The sequence below is a fragment of the Schistocerca gregaria genome, chromosome 3, assembly GCF_023897955.1.
Source record: "Schistocerca gregaria isolate iqSchGreg1 chromosome 3, iqSchGreg1.2, whole genome shotgun sequence".
Classification (NCBI taxonomy): domain Eukaryota; kingdom Metazoa; phylum Arthropoda; class Insecta; order Orthoptera; family Acrididae; genus Schistocerca; species Schistocerca gregaria.
In genome coordinates this window covers 896,400,873-896,426,622 of record NC_064922.1, presented here as the reverse complement: position 1 = coordinate 896,426,622, position 25,750 = coordinate 896,400,873, and the positions used below count along the sequence as shown (strand labels likewise).

At 39.1% G+C, this 25,750-nt stretch overlaps 1 protein-coding gene across 1 annotated transcript; it reads right to left on the bottom strand.

Moving 5' to 3' along the window:
• Positions 1 to 16,455: 16,455 nt before the first annotated feature.
• On the bottom strand, positions 16,456 to 22,705 carry LOC126355063 (aminopeptidase N-like). The gene is made up of 6 exons (XM_050005231.1): positions 22,574 to 22,705; positions 21,035 to 21,231; positions 19,108 to 19,272; positions 18,591 to 18,734; positions 17,345 to 17,423; positions 16,456 to 16,688 (listed from the first exon to the last, which is right to left on the bottom strand). The coding sequence occupies exons 2-6, from the start codon at positions 21,211 to 21,213 to the stop codon at positions 16,551 to 16,553; spliced, it is 705 nt and encodes a 234-aa protein (XP_049861188.1). The 5' UTR covers positions 21,214 to 21,231; positions 22,574 to 22,705; the 3' UTR covers positions 16,456 to 16,550.
• Positions 22,706 to 25,750: the final 3,045 nt, after the last annotated feature.

Below are 25,750 nucleotides of genomic sequence, written 5' to 3'. Positions count from 1 at the left end.
AAAAAAATGTAAGGGCCCTAAAATGTAACTTTGTGGGACCCCACATGTAATTAGTCCCAGTTGGATGATGCCTGATAGCTTGATACATGTCTCTTTCCTAATAACACCCTTTGTTTCCTGCCAGAGATATAAGTTTTGAACCATTTTGCAGCATTTCGTGTTACACTATAATATTCTAATTTACTTAAAAGGATATTGTTATTTACACAGTTAAATACCTTTGACAGATCACAAAATATACCAGTTGCCTACAGTTTTTTGTCTAATGAATTAAGCACATTTTCACTGTAAGTGTAGATAGCCTTCTCAACATCAGAACCATTTAGAAATCCGAACTGTGACTTCGATAGTATGTTATTTGAGAGAAGATGGTTATAAAGCCTACTGTACATTACTTTTTCAAAATTTTTTGAGAATGCTTAAAAAAGTGAAATTGGACGGAAATTTGATGCTATTTCTTTATCTTTCTTCTTAAACAGTGGATTAACTTCAGCATATTTCAACCATTCAGGAAATATACCACTGATAAATGAGTGGTTACACAGATAGCTTAATATGTTACTAACCTCAGAATCACATTCTTTAATTAACTCTGTTGATATTTCATCATACCCACTGGATGTTTCGATTTTAAAGATTTTGTGGTGGATATTATTCTGCTGGGGTAGTGAGGGTCAAATTCATATTATGGAAGCTTCTTGAAATGTCTGGTCTGAGGTATTCCATAGCAGCATCTACAGAAACTGAGAATCCCATCTTGTCAGTAACAGTTATAAAATGTTTGTTAAAAAGTTCTGCAACACTATACACATCTGTCACCAATGTATCATTTACTCTTAGTGCTATTTTTCCCTCTTCATGTCTGGTTCTACCGGTCTCCTCCTTCACTATATCCAAAAAAAAAATGGTTCAAATGGCTCTGAGAACTATGGGACTCAACTGCTGTGGTCATTAGTCCCCTAGACCTTAGAACTACGTAAACCTAAGGACATCACACACATCCATGCCCGAGGCAGGATTCGAACCTGCGACCGTAGCAGTCGCACGGTTCCGGACTGCGCGCCTAGAACCGCGAGACCACCGTGGCCGGCTCACTATATCCCATATAGTCTTTATTTTGTTATCTGATATGACTATCTTTTCCTTGTAATATATTTGCTTTGATGTCCATATTACAGTCTTTAATATTTTGCAGTATTTCTTGTAATGTGCTATAGCATCAACATTGGAACTGTTTCGGATTGACAGATACAGTTTTCTTTTTGTTTTACAAGATACCCTTATTCCTTGAGTAATCTATGGTTTCTTTGTAGACTTTGCCCTAACCTTGCTAAGCTTTGGGGGAAAACAGTGTTCGAATAAGGTAAGTACTTTATTAGCAAAAGTGTTACATTTTTCATTCATGCCATGAGGACTGTAAACATCAGTCCAGTGACTGTCTCTGAGGAGTGTCCTAAAATAATCAATCTTTGGCTTATTGATTACTCTCTTGAGCTCAGATTTAACAGATTTTATATCCCGTTCAGTATTAACATTTAACAGAAGGAACTACATGTCATGGTCTGAGAGGCCATTGACTATTGGTTTTTTAATATAATTTTGTTCATTGGACTTCTCTATAAAGATATTATCAATGGCTGTTTGTGAGCAATTGGCTACCCTAGTGGGGAACTTTACAGTGGGAATTAAATTGAATGATAATGTTACTAACTCAAATAGATTCTTATTGGGAGAATCTTTAAGGAAATCTACATTGAAATCATCAGCAACCACTATTTCTTTGTTTTTGGTTGTTAAATGGGCCAGTACAGATTCAAGGTGGTTTACAAACAGATTAAAGTTACCTGCAGGTTCTCGATATATTCTTAATATTATGAAGGATTTTTTGTGAAATTCTACTTCTGTTGCACATACTTCCACATGCTATTCTAGGCAAAGTTTATGAATGTCTATGTTTTTAAATTTATGGCAGTTTCTGACGAATGTGGCAACTCCTCCTTTTTCCATTTCTTATCTACAAAAGTGAGATGCTAATCTAAGCCCTCTAACACTTAAAAGTTCTATACCAGTGGTCACATGATGTTCAGAGAAGCAGATTATGTCAGCTGGGTTTGAAGACTCTAATTCATCTATGCAGATAATTAATTCATTAATTTTATTCTCAGTCCTCGAATATTTTGATGCAATAAAGATAGCTGACATTTCAGATTGACTGCGTTAAAGGTGGGTAGAGTTAAAATATCTGCTGACTGTTGAAAATTCTTAACCAATAGCTGCTTATGCTGATGTAATAAGCTAGAATTATGTTTTTTGGATTCTTTCTCAAACAGAAGGTTTGTCTCAGTCCTAACCTCTCTTAAAATTTGGTTTCTTTCTGTCCTCACTACCCTGAAAAAGGGTCTTTTCTTAACCGTTATAACCACTGCTATTTTATCACTCATGACAGTGTCTCCCCCCTTTAACTTTCCTGCTATTTTCCCACCCAGTTTACCCTTCCCCTTCCTGTTGAGGTGAAGGCCGTGCCTAGTATAATCCCACCTATTGAGAGAATCAACAGGAACCACACCAATGTGTGACCCTGCACCCAACAAAAGGAACCATTCCAACTCCAAATTAACTCTCTTGACAGAAGACTAATATTCAATGGTGTGCTAAAGTAAGTAACCCTATATAAGCAGAGACCTGTCTTATAGTTAGTTGTATTGTCAGTTTTTTGGCTGTGGCCAGCGGCCAGATATTGTAAACTATCAGTGTAAACTATTATTTGACTCCAGAATGAGGCTTTCACTCTGCAGCGGAGTGTACGTTGATATGAAACTTCCTGGCAGATTAAAACTGTGTGCCCGACCGAGACTCGAACTCGTGACCTTTGCCTTTCGCGGGCAAGACTGATTCCACCTGCTCAGGTGAAGTCGATTTGAATTTTTTTTCGTTTTATACTGTTGATTTCTTGTTGAGCCCTTCTTCCAAGGATGGTCTGTAGGTGTAATATATGTTCTATTTTGTGATTTTAATCATGGTTTTAATTTGCAGCCACTGCAGTATATATTTCAGAATAAAAATTCGGCCGTCAGGTGCAAATATATTTTTAGTTCGCTTTACTGGTTTCCACAAATTAATTTGTGATCTGCAGAAGTCTACAAAAATAGGGATATTATAAATGTTTAGAACATGGCTATAGACTTACGTAAAGTATAAGAACGGTAAAAAAACTTACTTAGTATTGGTTTGGCAGATGTCAATATCTTCGTCATAGTATAACGTGATGTAATATGTCCAAAAATATACATATTGCATGTGATAATCATAAATACAGATTGACAGTTTACAATAATTGAATCACAGCTGCTGTGTGTACATGTCAAGCTAGCAGCGAGAAACATACATGAAAATATATAAAAAGTATAACCAAGGCATATAAAGAAGTTGCATGAAATACATTTAAAAACACGGCACATCATTCTGATATATAAAAGGAATGGGCTAATTTTCATATTTCGTGAGAGATGTTTCTCTCCACCTTCACCAGCAGGTTTCAGAACTCAAAAGTTCTATGTCTATAATGCAGGCGACGTCAGTAATCTGAATCGTCTAAAACGATATTTCTCATTTGGAAACGTTTCACTGAAACTGTCTTATTGCCCTCATAATCAGCTGGTATTTATACAGCTGACTGGTTTTCCATTTGCGCTGTGCTCTGACGTCGTGAGTTAACGAGCATTTCGTTCGCATTTAAGTATATGGCCGAAACAGACAGCCTTCTAGGAATTGTGGGAATTGTGAGACGAATCCTGTCGTCCAGGACCGTGTGCCACAAAGGGCGCAGATTCGCCACGAGATGGGGACATTGACAGGCGTCTATTGTGCTGAATGAGGCCAGGCTGATCAGGTCTAAGCCATGTAGTATGTGTGTGAGACAGACGAGAACCTACGTCATAGGAAAACCCCATAGCAGCTGTTTGTGCCCAGGGAGGCGTAGCAGTGTTAAATATGGTGGACCTAAGATCGGCCATAAAGGGAAACATTTATGAAAACTATTTAATTCTGTAGTAATTCAGGAAACGAAGCCACAGTAATTCTAATCTACTATCTTTCTTAAATTTTCATAGTGATCCCAATAAAACTTGAATATTGACCATATCTATAATAGTTTAGGATTTACTGTTAAAGTGAAATTAACAAGTTTTGTAACAGTGACCTGAATGCTAAAATGTGAACGCTGTGGGCGACCTTGACGATCGACATTTCATACAGAAGTGCATCACTAAAATAACAAATGTTGTAAATATCAACGCTGTAATTTTGTTTGTTTAAAAGATATAGTAAATATAAATTATCTGTGTTTCCAGTTAAGCATTAGATCATCATTTCCTACACACAAAGCACATTGAATGATTAGGTAATAGAATATTTGTTGTTTGGTGCATAATAGTTACTTTTGGCCTTTATTTATTTATTTATTTATCAGAAAGCACATTGGTGCAGTGCAAGGCTACTGGCCTTGGCATTCAAAACTGAGAAGGAAATTGTATTGGTGTTATGTAAAAGAATTTAACGTTTATTATGTAATGGACATTATTGTTACTTTATTTAGAACGTGAAAATGGTCAAGCTTTGATTATTTATATTTGTTAAAATGTAAAATAATGTAGAATAAGCTGTAGCCAATCAGATGGAGGGCTTCAGGGAAGGGAACTGCGCTAGTCAGTTGAGCGACGATGTTCGGCACGCGGGAGACGCGGCCGGAGACGGGCAGAGGGACAGTGCTGGCGGAGAGGCGAAAGCGGACTGTCGGTCCTCAGGTAGCTAGGAAGTGGAACGAGTTAGAGAATTTCGCGTTGTGTGGAATCGCGGGCCATAAGTCTCTGAGCGGTGAGCAGTCGCGCACCTGGTGAACTTTTCACAAAGTTAACGAGGTGGAATATCGAACTTGTATTTCGCGATAAATTGTGAATGCTCGAACTGTGTCAAATGGATATGGCCTCGAATGTAACAGTAAATTCAAATACGACAACTTTCGCTATTAGTTTGCTTTCTGAATAAACATTATTCTAACCAAATCGCAACTGTGTGGCCTACATCATTTATGGGTCTGTAATTTGGTTCCCTATGTTATTATTACTGTTATTATAAGTTATACTAACTGTGTATGTTTCATACAATTTCACAAACTTGCCATCAGTCAGGCAATTTAACCAAACGGTCACAAGTGTCTAATTTAGGGAGTGTAAAGCGACATGAGCGGTTCAATCCCTAGACGAGTTTGAGCCAAGACATTTCGACGAAGAATAACCGCGTGTGAGCCCGAACATCTTTGGGATGTTACCTCGGAACGTCATCCATTACTTCCTTCACAACTGTTTGATCAACTTCTTCTGAATTATTATTTCTCAAGATGTTTGCTGAAGACTGGAGTATGTCTCAGAGATTATGCAGAAGGACATCTGAAGTGACGAAGGGAATGGAACAGAATAATAAGAATATGATGCTTCCAAGCAGTCGGCTTTGTTCAAATTAAGAAAAAAAGAAATTAATTAATCAACAGAAAACGAAGACGGAGATAAGATGCTGGCGATCAGATACTGTATGAGATTCAGACATCTTCAACCGTACCTGACTGTCACAATTTCAGTGAGGTGCCTTTCTCGGTAACGAACATGATTCACGTCGAAAAAACCAAGATGAGCCGAACAAAAGAAGCAAGAAATATCACTGGAACGAGCCAAGGCTGAACACCTTGAAACGATAAAGGGTTTATTTTTTATTTTTTTGGAAAGTGCGACTGTTTATCATATAAGGGATGACTTTAAACAATTAACTGTGACAGTAATTTTTATTTACTTTTACGGCGCATTTCGAGTCCTTTCACTCTTATCTTCAGGTGGACCAGTGAGTTACATTGCGGTTTCAGATGGATGTAACCACTTGACTGTTTTGAACTTAAATTCGAAATTGTATCGGCCGAAAGAACCCTCAGAATCGTAATGAATATATTTTCATCATTGGCCTGTGTGTGGGATGTTATTTCGTCTTGTGTGTCATTTAACGATAATGATTGTCCCAATTTATTTTGTGTGCTGTTTAATGACGAAAATATAAATTTTGTAATGACGAAGGGTTTTATTGCTGTAACATCTTTGAAATGATGTTCGAAAACAGCAAACTCGCAACATTCAACAATTGAAATTAATGTAATCCACTAATCAACTTGAAGATGAGAGTGGAAATTATCGAAGTGAGTCATGAAAGCAAATAAGTGATTGGCACTGATAATTGTTTTAATTTCTTGGGTTTATAGTAATTTTCCATTATTCTAGTAACCACTAGGTAACAACAACAATCTGTTGTGGTCCGTCCTACGCAAATTTGAGTAACTTGACTGAAATCTGCTTAACTCTGTAAATGTTAACTTTTTATCCTCGTATGGAGTATCTGTCGTTAGGACTTTTTTGTAATCTCTGTAGCTGCTGACCTCTGCAGATTGTTCCTTATATGTTTAATTAATAATGCTATTAGTTCTGGCATTAAAGCTTATTTACCTTAATTTTATCCTGAGGAGAAGCAACTATTTTGCAGGTTTGCCAAAATACAGAGTCTCTTATGTGCAAAATTGGCTTCATTTCTTTGCGTAAATTGTCTGGAATCAGTTAAAACTCTGTCGTACGCTAAAAACAGTAAGTGTTAGCGGTTAAAACAAAGGACAAAGAGTAGTTGTACATCATTTTAACCGATGGCATTTGCGACAATTCTGATAAGAACTTTCTAACATTTTTTAACTTCGCAATGTAACTAATTTATCAGTGTAGTAACATTAGCGGACGAAAGTTACAGTGGCATCTCACGGGAGAGTACTGATTTCCACAAGTTCCGTGATATAAGTGCTAAGAGGTAATGCAGAGAAATTTCCACTTTTTCATAAAATTCTGAAATCATGATGGTTCTCACAACAGCAATCGTTTTTCATCTTTTCATTCCTATCTTTCATGAAGCTAATTTTATTTTTGTGATTATCTTGTGCGCCATCAGAGTGAATTGAAATCTGTTTTTAATTTTCTCATTCGTTTTAATGTCATTTTTACTAGATTCCCTTGTGGATGAAATGTAGCTTTGTGCGCTAAATTAGATCATACTTCACTCTAATACTTGCCTTGTTTCGTCAGGCTTTTAATTTCTCGAAGTGTTAACAGAATGAATTTTGCATCATGGTACTTAAAATGATACGAGATAGCAGATAGATAAGGTGCTGTTAAAAATGTGGATCCGATTGACTATGCGTCCGCGTGTTTACGTTAGAAGTATGAATCAAGTATCAAAAAACAAGTTATCTTCTGTGTTTGGATAATAACAGATAAGTGTAAGTGAATATCGTGCTTGCATCAGAAAGGCTGCGATAGGCGCATTTACACAGGAGACACAAAAGTCTGCACCAGGCGGACAAACATGTGTTGTGACCTCCATCTGTTTTTATGGCAACAGCCGAATGAATTTGGCGCTTGAGGTCTTGTTGCATGTTTTCCAGTCACTGTCTTCTCCACAGGTTTTATCCTCTGCAGCTCCCTCTGGTGCCACGTAAGTTATTCCCTGATGTGTTCATACAAGTTCTATTATTCTGTTCCTTCTTCTTTTCAATGATTTCCACATACAATTGGCCTCGTCTCAGTTCTTTTCTAATCACTCCGCATAATTTTAAACATTCTTTTATAGCTTCACATATCTAACACTTCAATTCTCTGCTTTTATCTTTACCACAGTTCACATTGTACTTCCTTACGACCAAGTTATACTCTTTCTCAGAAATCGTTTCCTCAAATTAAGGCCTGCTCTTGATACTAGTAAGCTTCTTTTAGCAAGACTATAAGTTTGACGCAAATCTCATTTCTGCATTCCTCATTAGTGTCACCTACCTTTGTTTTACTCTCAGTTCATGTTCCTTGCTCACTAAACGGTTCATTTCAACCAACACGTCCCGTAATTCTTCGCTACCTTTTTTGGAATACTCTTACAGAATTTGCATACTTCGTATTTTTACTTGTAATATAATTAACGATATAATGTTGCCTAAGTCAACAATAGTATAACTATAGGTTATTAAAGCTGAACATATTCGTCACCATAGGTTGTCTACGATCCTTGTTTGACCATTTGACTAACATCCGAGCATATGTGTCCCACGAGAGGTCATCAGAGAACGAGTTGGAGTTAATTTGATTTTGATGCATGTTACTGCTATGTGTTAGTTGCCCACTGGCAAAGGGAAGCCTACTAATGCTTAGCAGAATTCTTATAATTGCAGCCTGCACATGTAGGTTACGCTGACCTCAAGATTTATTGCTAACCCTCGTCTCGGCATCGAATTAGTTAGCGCCTGCATGTGGGCAACCCAGCTGCAAGATTCACAAGGTGGACTGCTTTTGCAGATGCCCGGACACAGCGCGTCAACGACTTGCACCCACGAATTGACGTTTGCCACATCGCAAACGAGGCCCGTTCTGAGCGTCTGTAGTGTGTGTTACCAACTTGGACATATCCTCTGTCCACTGATATGTGTCTATTTTCAGTATGTCTTGTAGTTTTTCCGCTGTCGTCTTCTGAAACCCTGGAGGTAACTACGAATAATACTGTGTGTTATGTCCTACTCTTCCCCCAGCCCCCTTGTAAAACGAAATGGCGGAATATATTCTCTGCATATTGTTACTTAGGACTGAAACATGAAATAAAATAACTATACATAAGCGTTTTTGAAATAAACTTGCTAGTAAAAAAATTAAACAAAATTATCTATTTTTTTCAGTCTGCAGATCGCTGCTCTATAACTCTGAACTGACAGTTCCTTTACTTTATAATTACATTTCATCTGAAGATGGATAAAATTGCCTGAAACCGGTAATTTGGAAATAAAAAGCAAAGACCTGCAGACTAAAGCAAATATTCAGTTCTGTAGAGCTACTCTTGTATTATTATTACTGTTTACTAACCCTACAGCATGTGTTATTATGCTTTCAACCGGCGTTACTTGTGAATTAATTACTAAAGTTTATTAGTGGTAGACCACAACTCATTAGCAGATAAAGAAGCATGCTGCAAGTATCTCGACATCGTCCAGCAGTGCTTGAGACACGTTATCTAGGAAGAACTAGTTGATCACTGTATCAAAGTTTGTTTGCCAGATGTTATTATTCTAGTGAATTAACAAATTATGCAATTTGAAATAAGAATAGCATTTAAAGCTTTCACTGGATCGGTTACCCTTTGCACCTAATGTTTTTTCTATTAATTTACTTTCTAGTGGTGTATTCAGCTGTATCGTACCTCATCTGGAACTGGTAGGTGTTATTCAGGAAAATTCATCCTGTTTAATATGAGATACCATTAGCACCCTCCCTCCTACCATTAGCCTCGGACATCCCATGCTCAGTCACCCTGAAATATATTCTGCTGGTTTTGAAACTTCTCTGCTACCGGCTGTTAAAATATTTCAATTTGCAGATAGTATATGCCAACGTTTCAAGGCCGTTTCCCCAGGATACCTTCTATAATGTAAATTATAGTGCGATAATATTTTGCTACTGGCTAGTGCAAAATCTAATAGCGTTACTGGCTCGAAAATCGAAAGTGAATGACCATCCGCTATCAGTATGTTCAACTGCACGATTTATGGGTCGAATCGACAATTTACGAGTGACGCGATATCATCGCATCATATATGAACTGTGGAAGCTAGAACAGGAGATAAACTTTTTCATCATGTACACATGTAGTTGTTGGAGCACACATCACACCGATCACTAGCGGGAACTCAGTTAGATTGCGATGTGAACTGACTTGTGTTCTGGTGCGAAACTAACTAGATTGACCTACTTTCTTACTAGTATGTACTTCGGCAAAATATAGTAACTGTGTGTTATAACAAGCAATTGCTTGTGTCTCCATCGCCAATTAACCTTCTGTTTATGGAGGTAGGGCAAGTGGTTCTTCATACTGTGCACCTGTTCCTAGTGGGTGAACTGCTGTTCCCGAGCATCAGAACTCCCGATCTTCTCATTGTTTATAAATTAAAGAAGGTTCTCGGATCAATTAATGCTGAATAGAGACAACACTTACCAGAATATTTCCTTACTACACAGTTCACTGGGCTAAACAGCACATCGAAGTATTTTTTCTTGGCTCGTACAAAATCCATCAGCTGCCCAAAAAGTAAACGATCACATATTAACAACACGTAGCAGCTGCATGCAATTACAATATTCGCTGACAGATCACGGCTTCTGACACCTTTAGTTCACCTTCAAGAAGGACGGTAGTACTGTTACCGCAGTGGCAGTCCTGCAGTCTCTCCAGTATATCTATCGGCTTGTAAACGAGATCCCGATCACAGCTATTCGGTAATTGTACTATCAGCTCTCAACATTCCATCAGTACGAAAGGTTAACAATTGCTAATCCTATCGTAGAGTTGCTGTGGTATGGAACATCGATAAATTTTCTGTGCATTGCATACCACGGTAGCCACATACGAATCGAGCACTTGGATATTGTCACAAATTCAGTAACATGCAATGAGTACTTCATTATCTCTAATTCAATCCATCCGACGACATCGCTGGAATTATGACGAGTTTATATAACCTGTGGAATGAATAGTGGGAAGAAGCACGAAGTATGCGAGGCTGTGAGGACTGTGATGTCCAACAAAAAGGCGTGGTATACGAATTAGCCATGGTGCAGACGATGTCTAACGTCATGGAAAATTTAGCAGCATCAACAGGAAGTGCATTAGAGATTTCATCAATAGTTCATGCGAGTCAACATTAGTCTTGGAGGATTTTCTAAGAGGTTGATGAGTACGCACATTAACACAAGTATCAGATTCTGTTTTGTCTGCTGGCACTATCAAAAATTAGTGTAACATCAGCTGTATTTGTAATGTATTGTGTGTAATGGTGCGTCCACGAAACGCCAATAAAATAGAATAAAAAATTAATTTGATTGGTTACAAAAGTAAACGTGAATTACAATTTTAGAATGAAATATGGAAAAATCTACAATTAACTGACTGTAACAATTTATCTCACAAACTCCAGTTCATTGACATGATATTGAGAAAATGTAATCAGTTGACAAAACATTCAAATAACACTTAAGTGTAAAGTAATAACTGCAGAAAGACTGAACAGGGATATTGAACATATATAAAGACGGCCAGCAGAAATGGTCATACTTTTGTTTGAACTTTGTTACAGCCTCACAAAGATCTTGGAAAACCTTGAATGTAGCATGAGGCCATAATGTAGGATGAAGCCATAATGTTAAGGCTCTTGAGGGAAATGGGAATGTGGGACGGACCCGCGAACGTCTGTCAGGTGTGCAGATTTCGTAGTTTACGCTAGATGGTAGTAGTCGCTTTTGAAATCTTTTTTATCGTCTCTGTATCATAGTTTTACGTGACGTCCAAATTCTCTCTGTTCTGTGCGTTTTTTATGCTTTTGTGTTGATTTTGGGTCCAGAATGCGCAATGGCGAGGAGAAACGCCTGGAGCAAATGATTTACAAAGTCTGCAGATGATATGGACGCAATATTTGATGACGCTTCGGATTACACGTTTATCGTATTATTTTTTGCAGTCAGTGTTATTACGAAGGATTTGCCTGCAGGTTAATCAGAAAATTAATCAAAGCATATGATTCCGGTGAATGTAACGTTGGAATATGTATATCTCCATGTTCAATTCACATCACACTGTACTCCACTATGAACGCTAAATTTTGTTTCGTTTTGGTGTTTTGTGTGGTTCTTTGGATTTAATTGGGATGTGAAAAAATTTAAATAGAATGTTCGCTCGTTTGCTTTTAGTGGTATCTACTCGTATTTGATTACAACAATTCCTTTTCAATTTTTTTCTGCGATAATTACTATAGATACGCGTGTTGTTAAGAAGAATGATGCACTGTTCCGTAAGGTATACATCCGTATCGCCCTTCTTAACAACAGAGGCACTGCAGTGCCGTATTTATCCGCCGATACCAGGCAGTGACTTTCAATTAAAGTGTCCTCCCCTCATCGTCAATTACATAATGTGTGTACGAGTGTAGCCTGTGACGCACGAACGACGGCATATGGAATGGCCATGAGGCGTGCACGGATATCCAGAGCAGAGGACTACCGCTCGGGCGAAACGGAAAATCCGGGATCGAGTCCCGGTGCGCCACAATTTTCACTGTCGCCATTCATTTACACATCTGATGGTTGTTTGTATTCACAAATGCGAATACGTTTCATGTTGTTGTTGTGGTCTTCAGTCCAGAGACTGCTTTGATGCAGCTCTCCATTCTGCTCTATCCTGTGCAAGCTTCTTTATCTCCTAGTACCTACTGCACCCTACATCCTTCTGAATCTGTTAAGTGTACTCATCCCTTGGTCTTCCTCAACGATTTTTACCATCCACGCTGCCCTCCAATACTAAATCGGTGATCCCTTGATGCCTCAGAATATGCCCTACCAACCGATCCCTTCTTCTATTCAAGTTGTGCCAGAAATTTCTCTTCTCTCCAATTCTGTTCAATGTCTCCTCATTAGTTATGTGATCTACCCATCTAATCTTCAGCATTCTTCTGTAGCACCACATTTCGAAAGCTTATAATCTCTTCATCTCTAAATTATTTATCGTCCACGTTTCACTTCCATACATGGCTACACTCCATACAAATACTTTCGAAACGACTTCCTGACATTTAAATCTATACTCGATGTTAACAAATTTCTCTTCTTCAGAAACGCTTTCCTTGCCATTGCCAATCTACATTTTACATCCTCTCTACTTCTATCATCATCAGTTACTTTGCTCCCCAAATAGCAAAACTCGTTTACTACTTTAAGTGTCACACTCCCTAATCTAATTCTCTCAGCATAGCCCGACTTAATTCGACTACATTCCATTATCCTCGTTTTGCTTTTGTTGGTGTTCATCTTATATCCTCCCTTCAAGACACTGTCCATTCCGTTCAACTGCTCTTCCAAGTCCTTTGCTGTCTCTGACAGAAATACAATGTCATCGGCTAACCTCAAAGTTTTTATTTCTTCTCCATGGATTTTAATACCTACTCCGAATTTTTCTTCTGTTCCCTTTACTTCTTGCTCAATATACAGATTGAATAACATCGGGGATAGGCTTCCCTTTCATGCCCCTCACATTAGATTAGATTAGATTAGTACTTGTTCCATAGATCATGAATACAACACTTTGTAATGATGTGGAACGTGTTAGGTTAATAAAAGGTGTCTATACAAGATATTACATTACACAAAATATTACATGACACTTAATATTTTTAATTTATTTTTGTGGGGTTGGAAAAATTACCCACTTATTATATCCAAAAATTCATCTAATGATTAGAAGCAGTTGCCATTAATAAATTCTTTTTATTTCCTTTTAAATGCTATATGACCATCTGTCAGACTTTTGATACTATTAGGTAAGTGACCAAAGACTTTCTTGGCAGCATAATTTACCCCCTTCTGAGCCAAAGTTAGATTTAACCTTGAGTAGTGAAGATCATCCCTTCTCCTAGTGTTGTAGCCATGTACACTGCTATTACTTTTGAATTCGTGCAGATTGTTAATAACAAATTTCATAAGTGAATATATATGTGTGTGTGTGTGTATAGTGAGGCTACAGTGAAGATCTCAAGCTCTTTATATAAGTGTCTGCAGGATGATCTTGGATGAGCTCCAGCAATTATTCTGATTACACACTTTTGTGCAATGAACACTCTTTTAGTCACTGATTAGTTACCCCAGAATATGATGCCATAGGAAAGCAGAGAATGAAAATAGGCATGTAAGCTAATTTACTCAGATGTATATCGCCAAAATTTGCAATGACCCTAATAGCATAAGTAGCTGAAATCAAACGTTTCAGCAGATCCTCAGTATGTTTTTTCCAGTTCAACCCCTCATCAATGCATACACCTAGAAATTTTGAATATTCTACCTTAGCTACCGATTTCTGATCGAAGTTTATATTTATCAATGGCGTCATTCCATTTGCTGTGTGGAACTGTATATACGGTGTTTTGTCAAAGTTTAATGAGAGCCCATTTGCCGAGAACCACTTAATGATTTTCTCAAAAACATTGTTTACAATTTCACCAGTTAATTCTTGTCTGTTGGGTGTGGTAGCTATATTTGTATCATCGGCTAAAAGTACCAGCTTTGCATCTTCGTGAATATAGAATGGCAAGTCATCAACATATATCAAGAACAGCAAAGGACCCAAGACCGAATCTTGCGGCATCCCATTCTTTGTTCCCCAGTTTGAAAAATCACCAGTTTTTTGCATATTATGTGACTCTTATAATTGCCATCTGGTTTCTGTATTTTACCCCTGTCACCTTCAGAATTTGAAAGAGAGTATTCCACTCAACATTGTCAGAAGCTTTCTCTAAGTCTACAAATGCTAGAAACATAGGTTTGCCTTTCCTTAATCTATTTTCTAAGATAAGTCGTAGGGTCAGTATTACCTCACGTGTTCCAACATTTCTGCAGAATCCAAACTGATCTTCCCCGAGGTTGGCTCCTACCAGTTTTTCCATTCGTCTGTAAAGAATTCGTGTTACTATTTTGCAGCCGTGGCTTATTAAACTGATAGTTCGCTAATTTTCACATTTGTCAACACCTGTTTCTTTGGGGTTGGAATTATTATTTTCTTCTTGAAGTCTGAAGGTATTTCGCCTGTCTCACACATCTTGCTCACCAGATGGTAGAGTTTTGTCAGGGCTGGCTCTCCCAAGGCTATCAGTACTTCTACTGGAATGTTTTCTACAGCCGGGGCCTTGTTTCGACTTAGGTCTTTCAGTGCTCTGTCAAACTTTTCACGCAGTATCATATCTCCTATTTCATCTTCATCTACATCCTCTTCCATTTATATAATATTGTCCTCAAGAATATCGCCCTTGTATAGACCCTCTATATACTCCTTCCACCTTTCTGCTTTCCCTTCTTTGCTTAGTACTGGGTTTCCATCTGTGCTCTTGATATTCGTGCAAGTCTTCCTCTTTTCTCGAAAGGTCTAATTTTTCTGTAGGCAGTATCTATCTTAACCTTAGTGATATGTGCCTCTACATACTTACATTTGTCCTCTAGCCATTTTGCACTTCCTGTCAATCTCAATTTTGAGTCGTTTGTATGTAACTGCTTCTGTCGATCTCAATTTTGAGTCGTTTGTATGTAACTGCTATTACATCGAGGTTTCATCTGTGGTTTCAGATCCAGCAGTACCAATCTCAAAATACATATGTTTAAAGAATTAAGTCCAAAAAAAACTACGTATTTGTACACACGAGGTATAACTTCCAGAAAAACCAGATATTTTTGTCAGTCTACAGATAATGGCAGCTACGAAGATGACCAGCGCCATAAGTGTTAACTGATAGACACTTGAAGACAGTTGTTAACTATACAGTAGCAACTTCCAGGTTTTCAGGAATCAGCGTTATGTGCGAAATATAGAAATTTTCTATAGCCTTCTACACATAGCTCCAGTAGAGACCGTGGAAACAAGATTAGAATAATTACAATATGAACGAAGCATTTAACCAATCACTCGTCTCACTCCCCATGAAATAGGAATAAACTCTTCTACACAGTACAACTGGAAGTACCCTATTCTCTGCACTTAACTGGTCTGAAGGCTATGGTCGTGCATATAGACCCAAAAAACAAAACAAAACAAAACAAAACAAAAACAACAGTAATACTGTAGCCTCTGAACATCTGAATATTTTAACAGCTCTTTAACACTACATTATCTGCTTGCTTATAGCCTGCTGCTTTACTCACGTAACTGTAAGCTCTGCTCAAATTTTTTTTGTTTTCCTTTAATTGAATTTTTATTTTAGTCACAAATTACAACACCTAAGCTCTTCACTCTAATGAGGGGCACAAAATCATGATCTTTTCCAAATGTACTTCTGATCAAGAAAACATTCTGTTAGCTGGAGCCCAATATTCTTATTATTCGTGAATTTTGCTTTCCTAAGGTGATATTTTCGTAGAGAATCTCGTCCCTTTATATCTAAATGAGAAGGGAAAACCAGCTATCATAGATTTAGCTTCGAAAAATGTTTAATAGAACGAAATATTGTCTTTAAAATTTTCATTCCCTTTTCACCCCCTTAGTTGTGGAATTTCCAAAGCTCTCTTGTGAAACGACGCCTACAGTATAATATTAACAACTTTTGCAGTTTAAGTTTATATCCTTATGGTTTGGACTGAGCGACGATGAGTCATTGAGTCAGCCAGTTAGGTCATTGCCTATTATATGCAGAGGTCATTATCACAGTATTTGTTTTGTAGTCAGTTGCCTTAATATGTAGAGTAGCGGCGACACACTTAGTTACAGAAATAAGGAAGGGAAATATACAAAAGAAATTCCAGTCAGATTTTGATACCCCTTTATTACGTAAATATCACTACATGTTGTTATCTGTTAGTTCGCCAGCCTGGTCACTATGTGTAGACTGCATGGTACAGGGATTCAGGCCGTCCCCTATTTCAGAGGCGCCATGGTTTTCCTTTGAGCCAGCGAGCTGCATCGCGGCGTGCGGCTGCTCCATTGACGATGACGTCACGGCGCCACTGTGCGACTGTGACCAGCGACTCGTCCTCCAGGGCGACGGCTGCCTGCTGCACCTGATGAAGGCCATGAGGACAGGGTGAAAGCTCAGTGAGGCAAGAGTACAACGGAAACGGGGGGATGAAATACGTTCTCTCAATAAACGATTGTATGATGTCGATGTCTAAATGGCTGCATTTGTTTCTTTGTATTACTGATGGAATGCTACATGACATATAAACATCAAACTGAGGTAGAAAAGTAATAATTTCTCTTTAGAGACCAGCGTAGACTCCCTCAGCTGGAGCTACGACACCTATATCCTCTACAGCTAAACTTATTCACACTCTTGAACATGTAATTACAACACTATCAAAACATTTATGAGTATGATGTATGCTCATAGAAATTCAGAATAACTAGCATTTAGATAATAGCAACAATATATATTTTTTAAATTATACTGATGTGAAATGCCGTGATGTCTTTTAACATGTTGGTTGCAGCATAGACAGTCATGGTCTTTCCATAAAACTACCTAGTTTAATATTTCTGCCTCTTAAAGGACCAATTTGTTTGCCTTTCCCCCATCCATGTATGTGTGTGTGTGTGTGTGTGTGTGTGTGTGTGTGTGTGTGACGTTGGTGATGCCGTAATTATGTACAGCTCATAAATGCTCTTTCTCCCAAACATAAAGAACGCATGAGCAGTAAAATCCCCTCTCGACACTCACCTTCTCCAGCAGTTGCTCGTCGCGCATATCTAGAATGGCCTGCCTCAGCAACTTCCTGGCCGCCTGCTTCTCACCTGGCCTGCAGACACAAAACAGTGATATCAGTCATGGGTCGAGCACGACAACATTGTGCAATTCAGTGTCATGTCGGTATCAGCCTCAAGATACATGAATAACGCCCCTGTTGGACAATACTGTGCAAATAATCGAATGCGATTTTGTTGGACGAATCACTTGAACATATGCATAATGCCGTTTAGGTGAAACAAAATTCGGGCATAGTGCGGTGGATGAATGCTGATGTACAACTTGGGTAAACTGGGGTGCTCCATGATTCTGAGAGACAGAAGTTTATCTCTAGTCTTCCACTGGCAGCGTTGGTTAATATTGGGCATTATATAACCACTAAGTCACTGTTATAGAACCTTTTACTTTCCGATAGTTATAAGACATTTAAATATTCAGTTATTTAAACTGCTTTGTTCTGAATGTAGTCATTTATATGAAGGAGAAAATTCAATTCAGTTACTCTATCAGGCAATGATGGACATTCTATTCTAAATGTGGTGGCTTCTGTTCCTAGCCAAAATTTTGGCAACAGGAGAAGTGCGGGGCTGCGGAAATAAACGGCTTACTGTCTGTCAAACACTTCCAAGCTGAAATGTAGTAGATGTTCCAGTGTAACAATTTCTGTATTACAGAACTTATCTGCATGTTTTCATGACAATTTTACTAATATTATTGTACATTTATAAGAAAACTGTATTATAATGATTTATTTCACATCACTTTGCATATCATTTCTCGATCAGACGTTTCGATACAACATAACATTGTACTCATGCATCTTACTACACGCAACTGTGAGATCAATTCGAAACTCTATATGCCAGAGGCAGGATGATTAATAGGCAACTTCAATGCAGATCATTCGTGAGTGCAAATACTAGTGACATGATACTCTACTCGAGTTAAGTTTCTAATGTGTATGGATGTTGGACAAGTTGGAAAGCTTTCTACATTGAAACATACAGACAGAAACCGTACAGGCAGATGGCCTTGCAACAATAGTTAATTAGATTCCCTGTAATCTCAAGAGAAGGGCACACCCCTTATTTGGTCATCAAAGTTCATCTCACATTACCATTACTCATTAGAATTTTTTGTTATTATGATGCAGCGCTGATGCTGTCTCTCTGGAGAGAGACTCAGAAAGCCCGGTGAGGAAGAAGGAGGCTGTACTCACCTGGAGAGGAGATTGGCGCAGCTGCTGAGGAACTGGAGAGCGGATGGAAGGGTGTGTCGGTGCTGCAGCAGTCCCTCCAGCAGCCACTGGAGGTGCTCTCTCCGGAAGCCGCCCTTGGCTCCAGTGGCGGTCAGCTCCAGCAGCCTGCACAAAGGGGGAACTTTACACTCACAGTCTCGCAGTTGAGGACACACGATTCCTTATAGGTCTACACTTTGTAACTCTTCAAGTGCAGTCCTCATACGACATCTTCCTAATAATCTTCATTAGTTTGCTCCAGGCGTTCATAATTTCTGAACTGAGAAACGACAGTAAAGGAAATAGTCCAAGATCAAATCGTGATTGTGAAAAAATTGCATGCAGTGAATGTTTTAACACCAACTGAAGAACAATAAGCTTTTCAAGTCCGCAGCGTATGATCCATTTAAACTTGTAGTGCACATTGCTGGAACTGGGTTGGAAGATAAATCAGTAGCACCCCATCGTTACATAGATAATGGTATGACATTGTACCTACCGTAGTCCGTCGACTAAGTGTGAGCAGGTGGCGCCGAGCACGATGTCGTTCAGCTCAGAGACGATGTCGGTAGTCTGGTACAGATCCATGAGGAAACTGTACGCATCGTCCCCACCTTGCTGTGCACCGTAGCAGTAGACGACGCGTTTCAAGTCTGGTCCCACTCTGCAAAAATGTAGGGTGGTTGAAGGTGCAACTTGAATTTCTTGATGCAGTATTGCTAATAAAGATCTTCGTTAGGAATCTGTTTCAGCAGTAGCAGTGTAAGTTAGGTAAATTTGTGGTCTATCGTACGTATTACGATGATACAACTGAAACATCTTACATGGAAGAACGAATTTCAGTACTCATGTTGGAGGCCCTGTCTAGAACATATTATCAAGTGGGAGAGGCATTCAATACGTCACACAACACAATTTTTTTCTCGGCCAGTTTCGGTTGAAAAATTGCTGAATTTGTTCTGAGACATTGTGGAATAGTCCTGCTTCAGCCCTATAGTTTCATGAACTTCCGATAGGTCGCAGCGCTGTATGTAGCCTTCAAAATGGCGTCTGTAATGGAGATGCAGTCCAAGCAGAGAGCTGTCTGTAAGTTTCTACAGCATCGCAGATACTCATAGGCGCTCGCAGAATGTCTACGATCTGGCAGTGAACGAAAACCTGGTGAGGCGTCTGTCATCATAGCAACAAAGTCGCCTCATCTTGTCTGATCTCCTGCATGCCGGCCGGTCATTTAAGGCTGTGACTCCTGTAATGTTGGAACGAGCAGACAATCTCACTTGAGGTGATGGATGGATGACAATTAAACACCTCCATGACAATGCAAAGCCTTACACAAATCTGTGTACCCGAGAGGAGCTTACAAAACTTAATTAGACTGTTCTTCCATGCACTCTGGATTACGCATGTTCTGACTTCCAGTTGTTTGCCTTAATGAAGGTTGCACTCCACAGAAAGAATTACATTGGTGATGGGGAGGCTACTGATACAGCAACAAGTTGGCTCTGACGTCAACCAGTAGAGTGGTAATATACGGGGTTACTGGCCCTTCAAATAAGGTGGTGTATGGCTATCGAATGGAATAGGGAAAACAGAGAAAAATAGGGTTTTGTAGCAAAAAGATTGGAGTATGAAATGATGAATGGATCCTGAATAAAGCTAACTAGTTTTTCAGAAAAACTGTGTTGCATTACTTATTGAATTGTCCTCGTATAATTGTTGCTGAAAGCCTTCATGTAAGGTGGTCTTGTAGCTGTACCACTTCTGATGCTCTGACGCATGGTGTATAAATGATACTCCAGAGACGTCTGAGTAGCGCTATCTTGTAGAATATGGAATCCTTTACAGCAGATTCCTACTATTATACAGTAAAGCAAAATGCATTTATCTATTGAAAGGTAAATACCGCTTTTCATTGATGGATAAGTGACATCTGATGGTTCTATGTCAGGTTTTTTTCTCGCTCTGAGTTAGTTTGCTTAATGTTTATAACACCGGTTGCCTATTGATTTTACAATTAAAAAATGGTTAGGACAACAATGATAGGTACTTATTTCTGATTTAAAAAATTTAAAATTCGTGTTAATGTTCAATGCTAGAAAATCATGGAGAGCCCTTTACAGTGGAAATTATCTTACAGCAAAAGGTTATCTAATTATTTAAATGAAGTTGCATACACTTAAAGAATGGATTTCAGTATGAAATAGAGCATGAAGAATGGATTTCGGTAAGAAATAGAGCATGTAAAATTATTCATGCTTTACTGTAGCTGAATGTAGGTGACTGTTTCACAGACTATTTGAATTTTCACGTAGAGATTGTACTTTGTTGAGAGATACATCTATCATGAGATAACTTCTGGTACTAGTCAAGATTCTGTGCACTATTTGTGACACAAATGGACAAAGAACTTCGAGGAGGTCACTCACTGGTTGCTGGAGTTGCCAGGGGCAGCCATGAAGTGTTGCAACTGCTCGTACATGGAGTTGAGACACGATGGTTCACCATAGTTGCAGGCGATGCTGACAATGACGGCCCGCAGAATGCGAGTCGTGTGGTCCTCTCCAGGTTGCTCTTGGTAGCGCAGCAGGATCGCCATGTGATGCATCAGGGACAGTACAAACTCCTACCAGTTTTTATTACAAGTAGATGAAAACTAATGGAGACACTTGAAGCACAAGGAAAAACAATGCACAAGGAACTGTAGCTACAGGCTGAACAAAAATTGTTGTTGATAATTCTTCCGGGTTATATGGCCGTGGTCCATGGAATTCTTGTATTTCTCGCGTTTTGTCCAATACTACGGTGGACATCTTCAGAGGTATGGCTGGTCCTGCTGAGTCCTGCCGACTGTCGAGTAGGGCGTCGGAGAGCGGCCTAAATACCAAGGAAAGTGGGCATGGTCTAGCTTGCACATAGTAGCAGAGAGAAAACTAGTCAAAGGTAAAATGTAACTATCGATAATAGTCCGTCATAGATAAAAATCACTTATCGATTTTGTAATGCCACTGTCCATAACTCGCTTAATTTCAAGGCCTCTACTTTTCTAGTAAAACTATCTTCATGTTTATAAATTTCAGTAGCGTCTCTACACAACAATGGAAGAACATGGTGTCGTTACCTTCCATCAAATAAGGTTACAGATCGAATCGGCAAAATTTTTCTGAAACATATAGTGAAACTGATATTCAAACCTACCAGAAAAATAGGACAAGTACTTCGTTCTGTTAAAGATAGAAGGCCACCATTATCATCTAGCGGTGTGTATAAAATTCCGTGTACTTGTGGCAAGGTCTATATTGGTACTACGAAAAGAAGTGTGAATACGAGGGTAAAGGAGCATAAAAGTCTTTGCCGACTGGGAAAAATAGATAAATCGGTCGTTGCAGAACATGCACTTCAGTCAGGTGACCATGTAGTTGAGTTTTCTGAAACTACAGTTTTAAGTGATACCACAAACTATTATCCACGACTGTATAGGGAGGCTTTTGAAATTTATAAACATGAAGATAATTTTACTAGAAAAGAAGAGGCCTTGAAGTTAAGCGACATATGGACAATGGCGTTACAGAGTCGTTAAGTGATTTTTATCTATGGCGGACTATTATTGATAGTTACATTTTATCTTCGACTAGTTTTCTCTCTGCTACTATGTGCAAGCTAGACCACGCCGACTTTCCTCGGTATTTAGGCCGCTCTCTGACGCCCAACTCGTCAGCCGGCAGGACTGAGCAGGACCAGCCATACTTCTGAAGATGTCCAACGTAGTATTGGACAAAATGTTAGGAATAGAAGAATTCCATGGACCACGGCTATATAACCCGGAAGAATCATCAACAATACCACCCAGTCGTGAAAGCCTTCACTGTATGAACAAAAATTATTTCGTGAAGCCAGAGTTAATAATCTACCAGTAAGTGCAAAGAGAATGTTTCAAAGGTTAGTGGTGCCATGTTGTGAGGCCTCACCTTGAAGTCCTCCACCACGTCTTCGTCGACCAGAAGCTCGAGATTCCGCAGGACTCCCGGTACGGCCCTCCACGGGATGTAGCCGTACTCGAAGCGCAGGTAGGAGGCGAGCTGCAGAGCTGTGCCAGCAGAAAGCAGCTGCGCTGCACCTGCCAGACTGGCGGCGTCGTCCAGCAGCTGCGCGCGCGCCACAGCTGGCAGCACCAGGGGGTCCCGCAGCAGCTGCGCCGTCACCAGCGCCCAGTTCTGCTCGTCGTAGTTCACCCGGTAGTAGCCTGCACACCACACACACTGGTACACTCCGTCACGCAAGAGCAGTCAGCCGCAGTTCAGAAATGTTAGTATTTAGCATGCATACTTTTCAATTAGTTGTATTAATAGCACCAGTGGTAGTAGTTTTGTGTTGTTGTACTTGTTGTTATTGGTCTTATTTTTCTTGTTGTCGTTGTTTTGTAGGCAAGTAATATGGTCCAACATGTCGAGAATTTTCTTCTTTTTCAAATGAAGTAAGGTGTCAAGGGCACCAATACTCCAGTGGATTTTTTTTATTGATTCATTTATTGCAGATTGGAAGACCTGTTGCCTATTTTAAAAAGTAGGTTGCACATTTTACAATTTTCCATTCTTCCATATTTTCTAACATTTTTCCTCAAACAATAAAACAAGTGTAACAATAACAAATAAAGTGATATAAATGAGGGAAAGAAACGAGAAAGAATTACAAATTTAAGAAGAAGCTAAGGTATGATAGGAAAGGTTTTTAATGCAAGAAAGTGTCCCACTACGTGGCTGTTCCAGGTGCGGGAGGCCATCGGAACAACTTTGAGCCACTTCTTGATGTAATAATTTACCAACAGCCGTATGATCTGTAGAAGTTTATTTTATTTTATAAACTTCTATGTGCTACCAGTGCGGCATTACACTGATGCCCTCTTCAGACCCCACTCATCATAGTAATGCCGGAACTGGTATCACAAAGAAGTTCGTAAAATAAAATAAACTTCTACAAATCACACGGCTGTTGGTAAATTATTACATCAAGAAGTGCATGCCAGCCGCCGTCCCACGATCCATAATGGATCAACGAAGATAAGAACTTTGAGCCTGTCCCCAATGGTGAAGTAATTTACGTAAATCTAAGAACAATGGTATTAATATGTTGTTTACAGTTTTTCAATAAATGTAATAAATTAGTATAGATTTCTCATAATAACTGTGGTGTCTTGAGGTTTTTGTTTAAGCTGGTGGTGATTTCATGACGTTTTAGAAGTGTTTTTCTTACCTTAACGTGGGTCCATATATCAAAAGAAGCAGTGAGTAGGTACCAGGATTGCTGCTACAGTATGCATCGTGACTAAAAGGATACTGTCATGATACAACAGTGGTTTTATAAGTCTGGTAAAAAAAAGGAAGAAAAAGTTTATTTAGTAAACTCATCTTACTTCTTGACATAGTCTCTGCTTGGGGAATATACACATTAACCGGTGATCCTCCAGCTTTTTCATCCCATCGAAAAACAGGATTTCTCAAATTCTCAAAATACTCGTTGACTGCAACTATCATTTGCTCATTTGATGAAAACTTCTCCCCAGATTGGCCAAGTTTCAAGTTTTCGAACAGGAAAAAGTTACTGGGGTATGTCTGGTGAATAGTATGCATGAGGAACCAAGTCAAAGCCCAGTTCATCCAACTTAGCCATTGTTGTCGCTGATGTGTGGGATGACGCATTAGCCTGATGAAAGAGCACTTTTTCCTTGCCAAACGTGGTCTCTTTTCAGCCAACGCAAGTTTCAAACGATTCATCAATGAAACATAATTGGGTCCAGGTACGGTTCTGTGGCTTTCCAGGTACTCAGTGAAGATTTCTCCTATAATTCCCCCCCCCCCCTCCCCCCAGAAAAACATTGGCAATTCTCTTATCATCTGCTAAAATTGTCTTTGCCGTCTTTGGTGCCCTTTCACTAGCCTTTGCCAGTTGTTTTCACTGCCATTTTAACTCTGGTGTGTTATGATGGATGCAAGTTTCATCAACGGCCAGAAAACGTTGTAAAATGTCTTGCGGATTGCGATTAAACATCGCCAGGCATTGTGTTGAAATGTTCTGTCGGATGCCTTTCGGTCGAGTGTGAGCAATCGCGGCAGCCACTTTGTACACAGCATCTCCAGAGCCAAACTCTGTGCAGGACTTTATGCGTTCGCTTAGTTGAGAAGCCTACAGTCTCAGGGCGTTCACGAATTTTTATTTGGCGGTCTTGCATTATGATATCATGGATTTTGCAATGGTTTCCTTTGAATGGCCAGAGCGCGTTCGGCTGTGGTGTTTCTATCACCATGATAAAATGGATGAATCGAACAATAAATGGTCTACAGCGATGGTGTAGAGTCCACATGAAATTCGTTTTGGTTTGTGTGGCAGTTCAACCCTTCAAGATATAATGTTTAACAACGGCACAAAGCCGTATCTTCTCCATTTTCAATTGCAATAGATGCACTGTTCAGTTCAGACATCTGTCAACAATGAACTGTCCGCTGATCATTGTTGAAATTCTTCATGCAATTCTTGGAGTAATCAAGCCTACATACCATGAAGACGCAACAACAATGTTCCAGTTTTTCATGGAAATTAACCAGACTTATCAAACCGTCCTCATAAATATATTGTGGATACTACTACCTTACAATATGTCAACACCAACACGTCTGACATTTTAATCTCATACAAAATACCTGACACAGTTTTGGAACAGTGTGTTGAATGCAGCTATTATCAACCCAGCAATCTGGTAATTCTACATAATATTCTATGTAACATAATTATCAGTAAGTGGTTTCATTTGGATGCGCTACACCAGAAGAACTTTGTGGACTTCCTCACTGAATTGAGGCCATTACTAAGGCTAGAAGCACTGTTGCATAGTATACGTTTGAAGTATACTAGGGGTGACTACATTCTCTTCTAGTGTTTGTATTTAATAAACATCATCCACAACCCTGTTCCCACTTCTCATAAGGCCACAAAATGATCGCTCAATTGTGATCTCTTAGATCCTGTCGCCGTATCTAACGTGATTTCACCGTTTTTGTATTTGTTTTTGCATTTACCCTATTGTGGAAACAACCATCACGGTTAGTCAGTGCAGAACAAAAATTTACATTTTCTGCAATTTGTTTGATGTA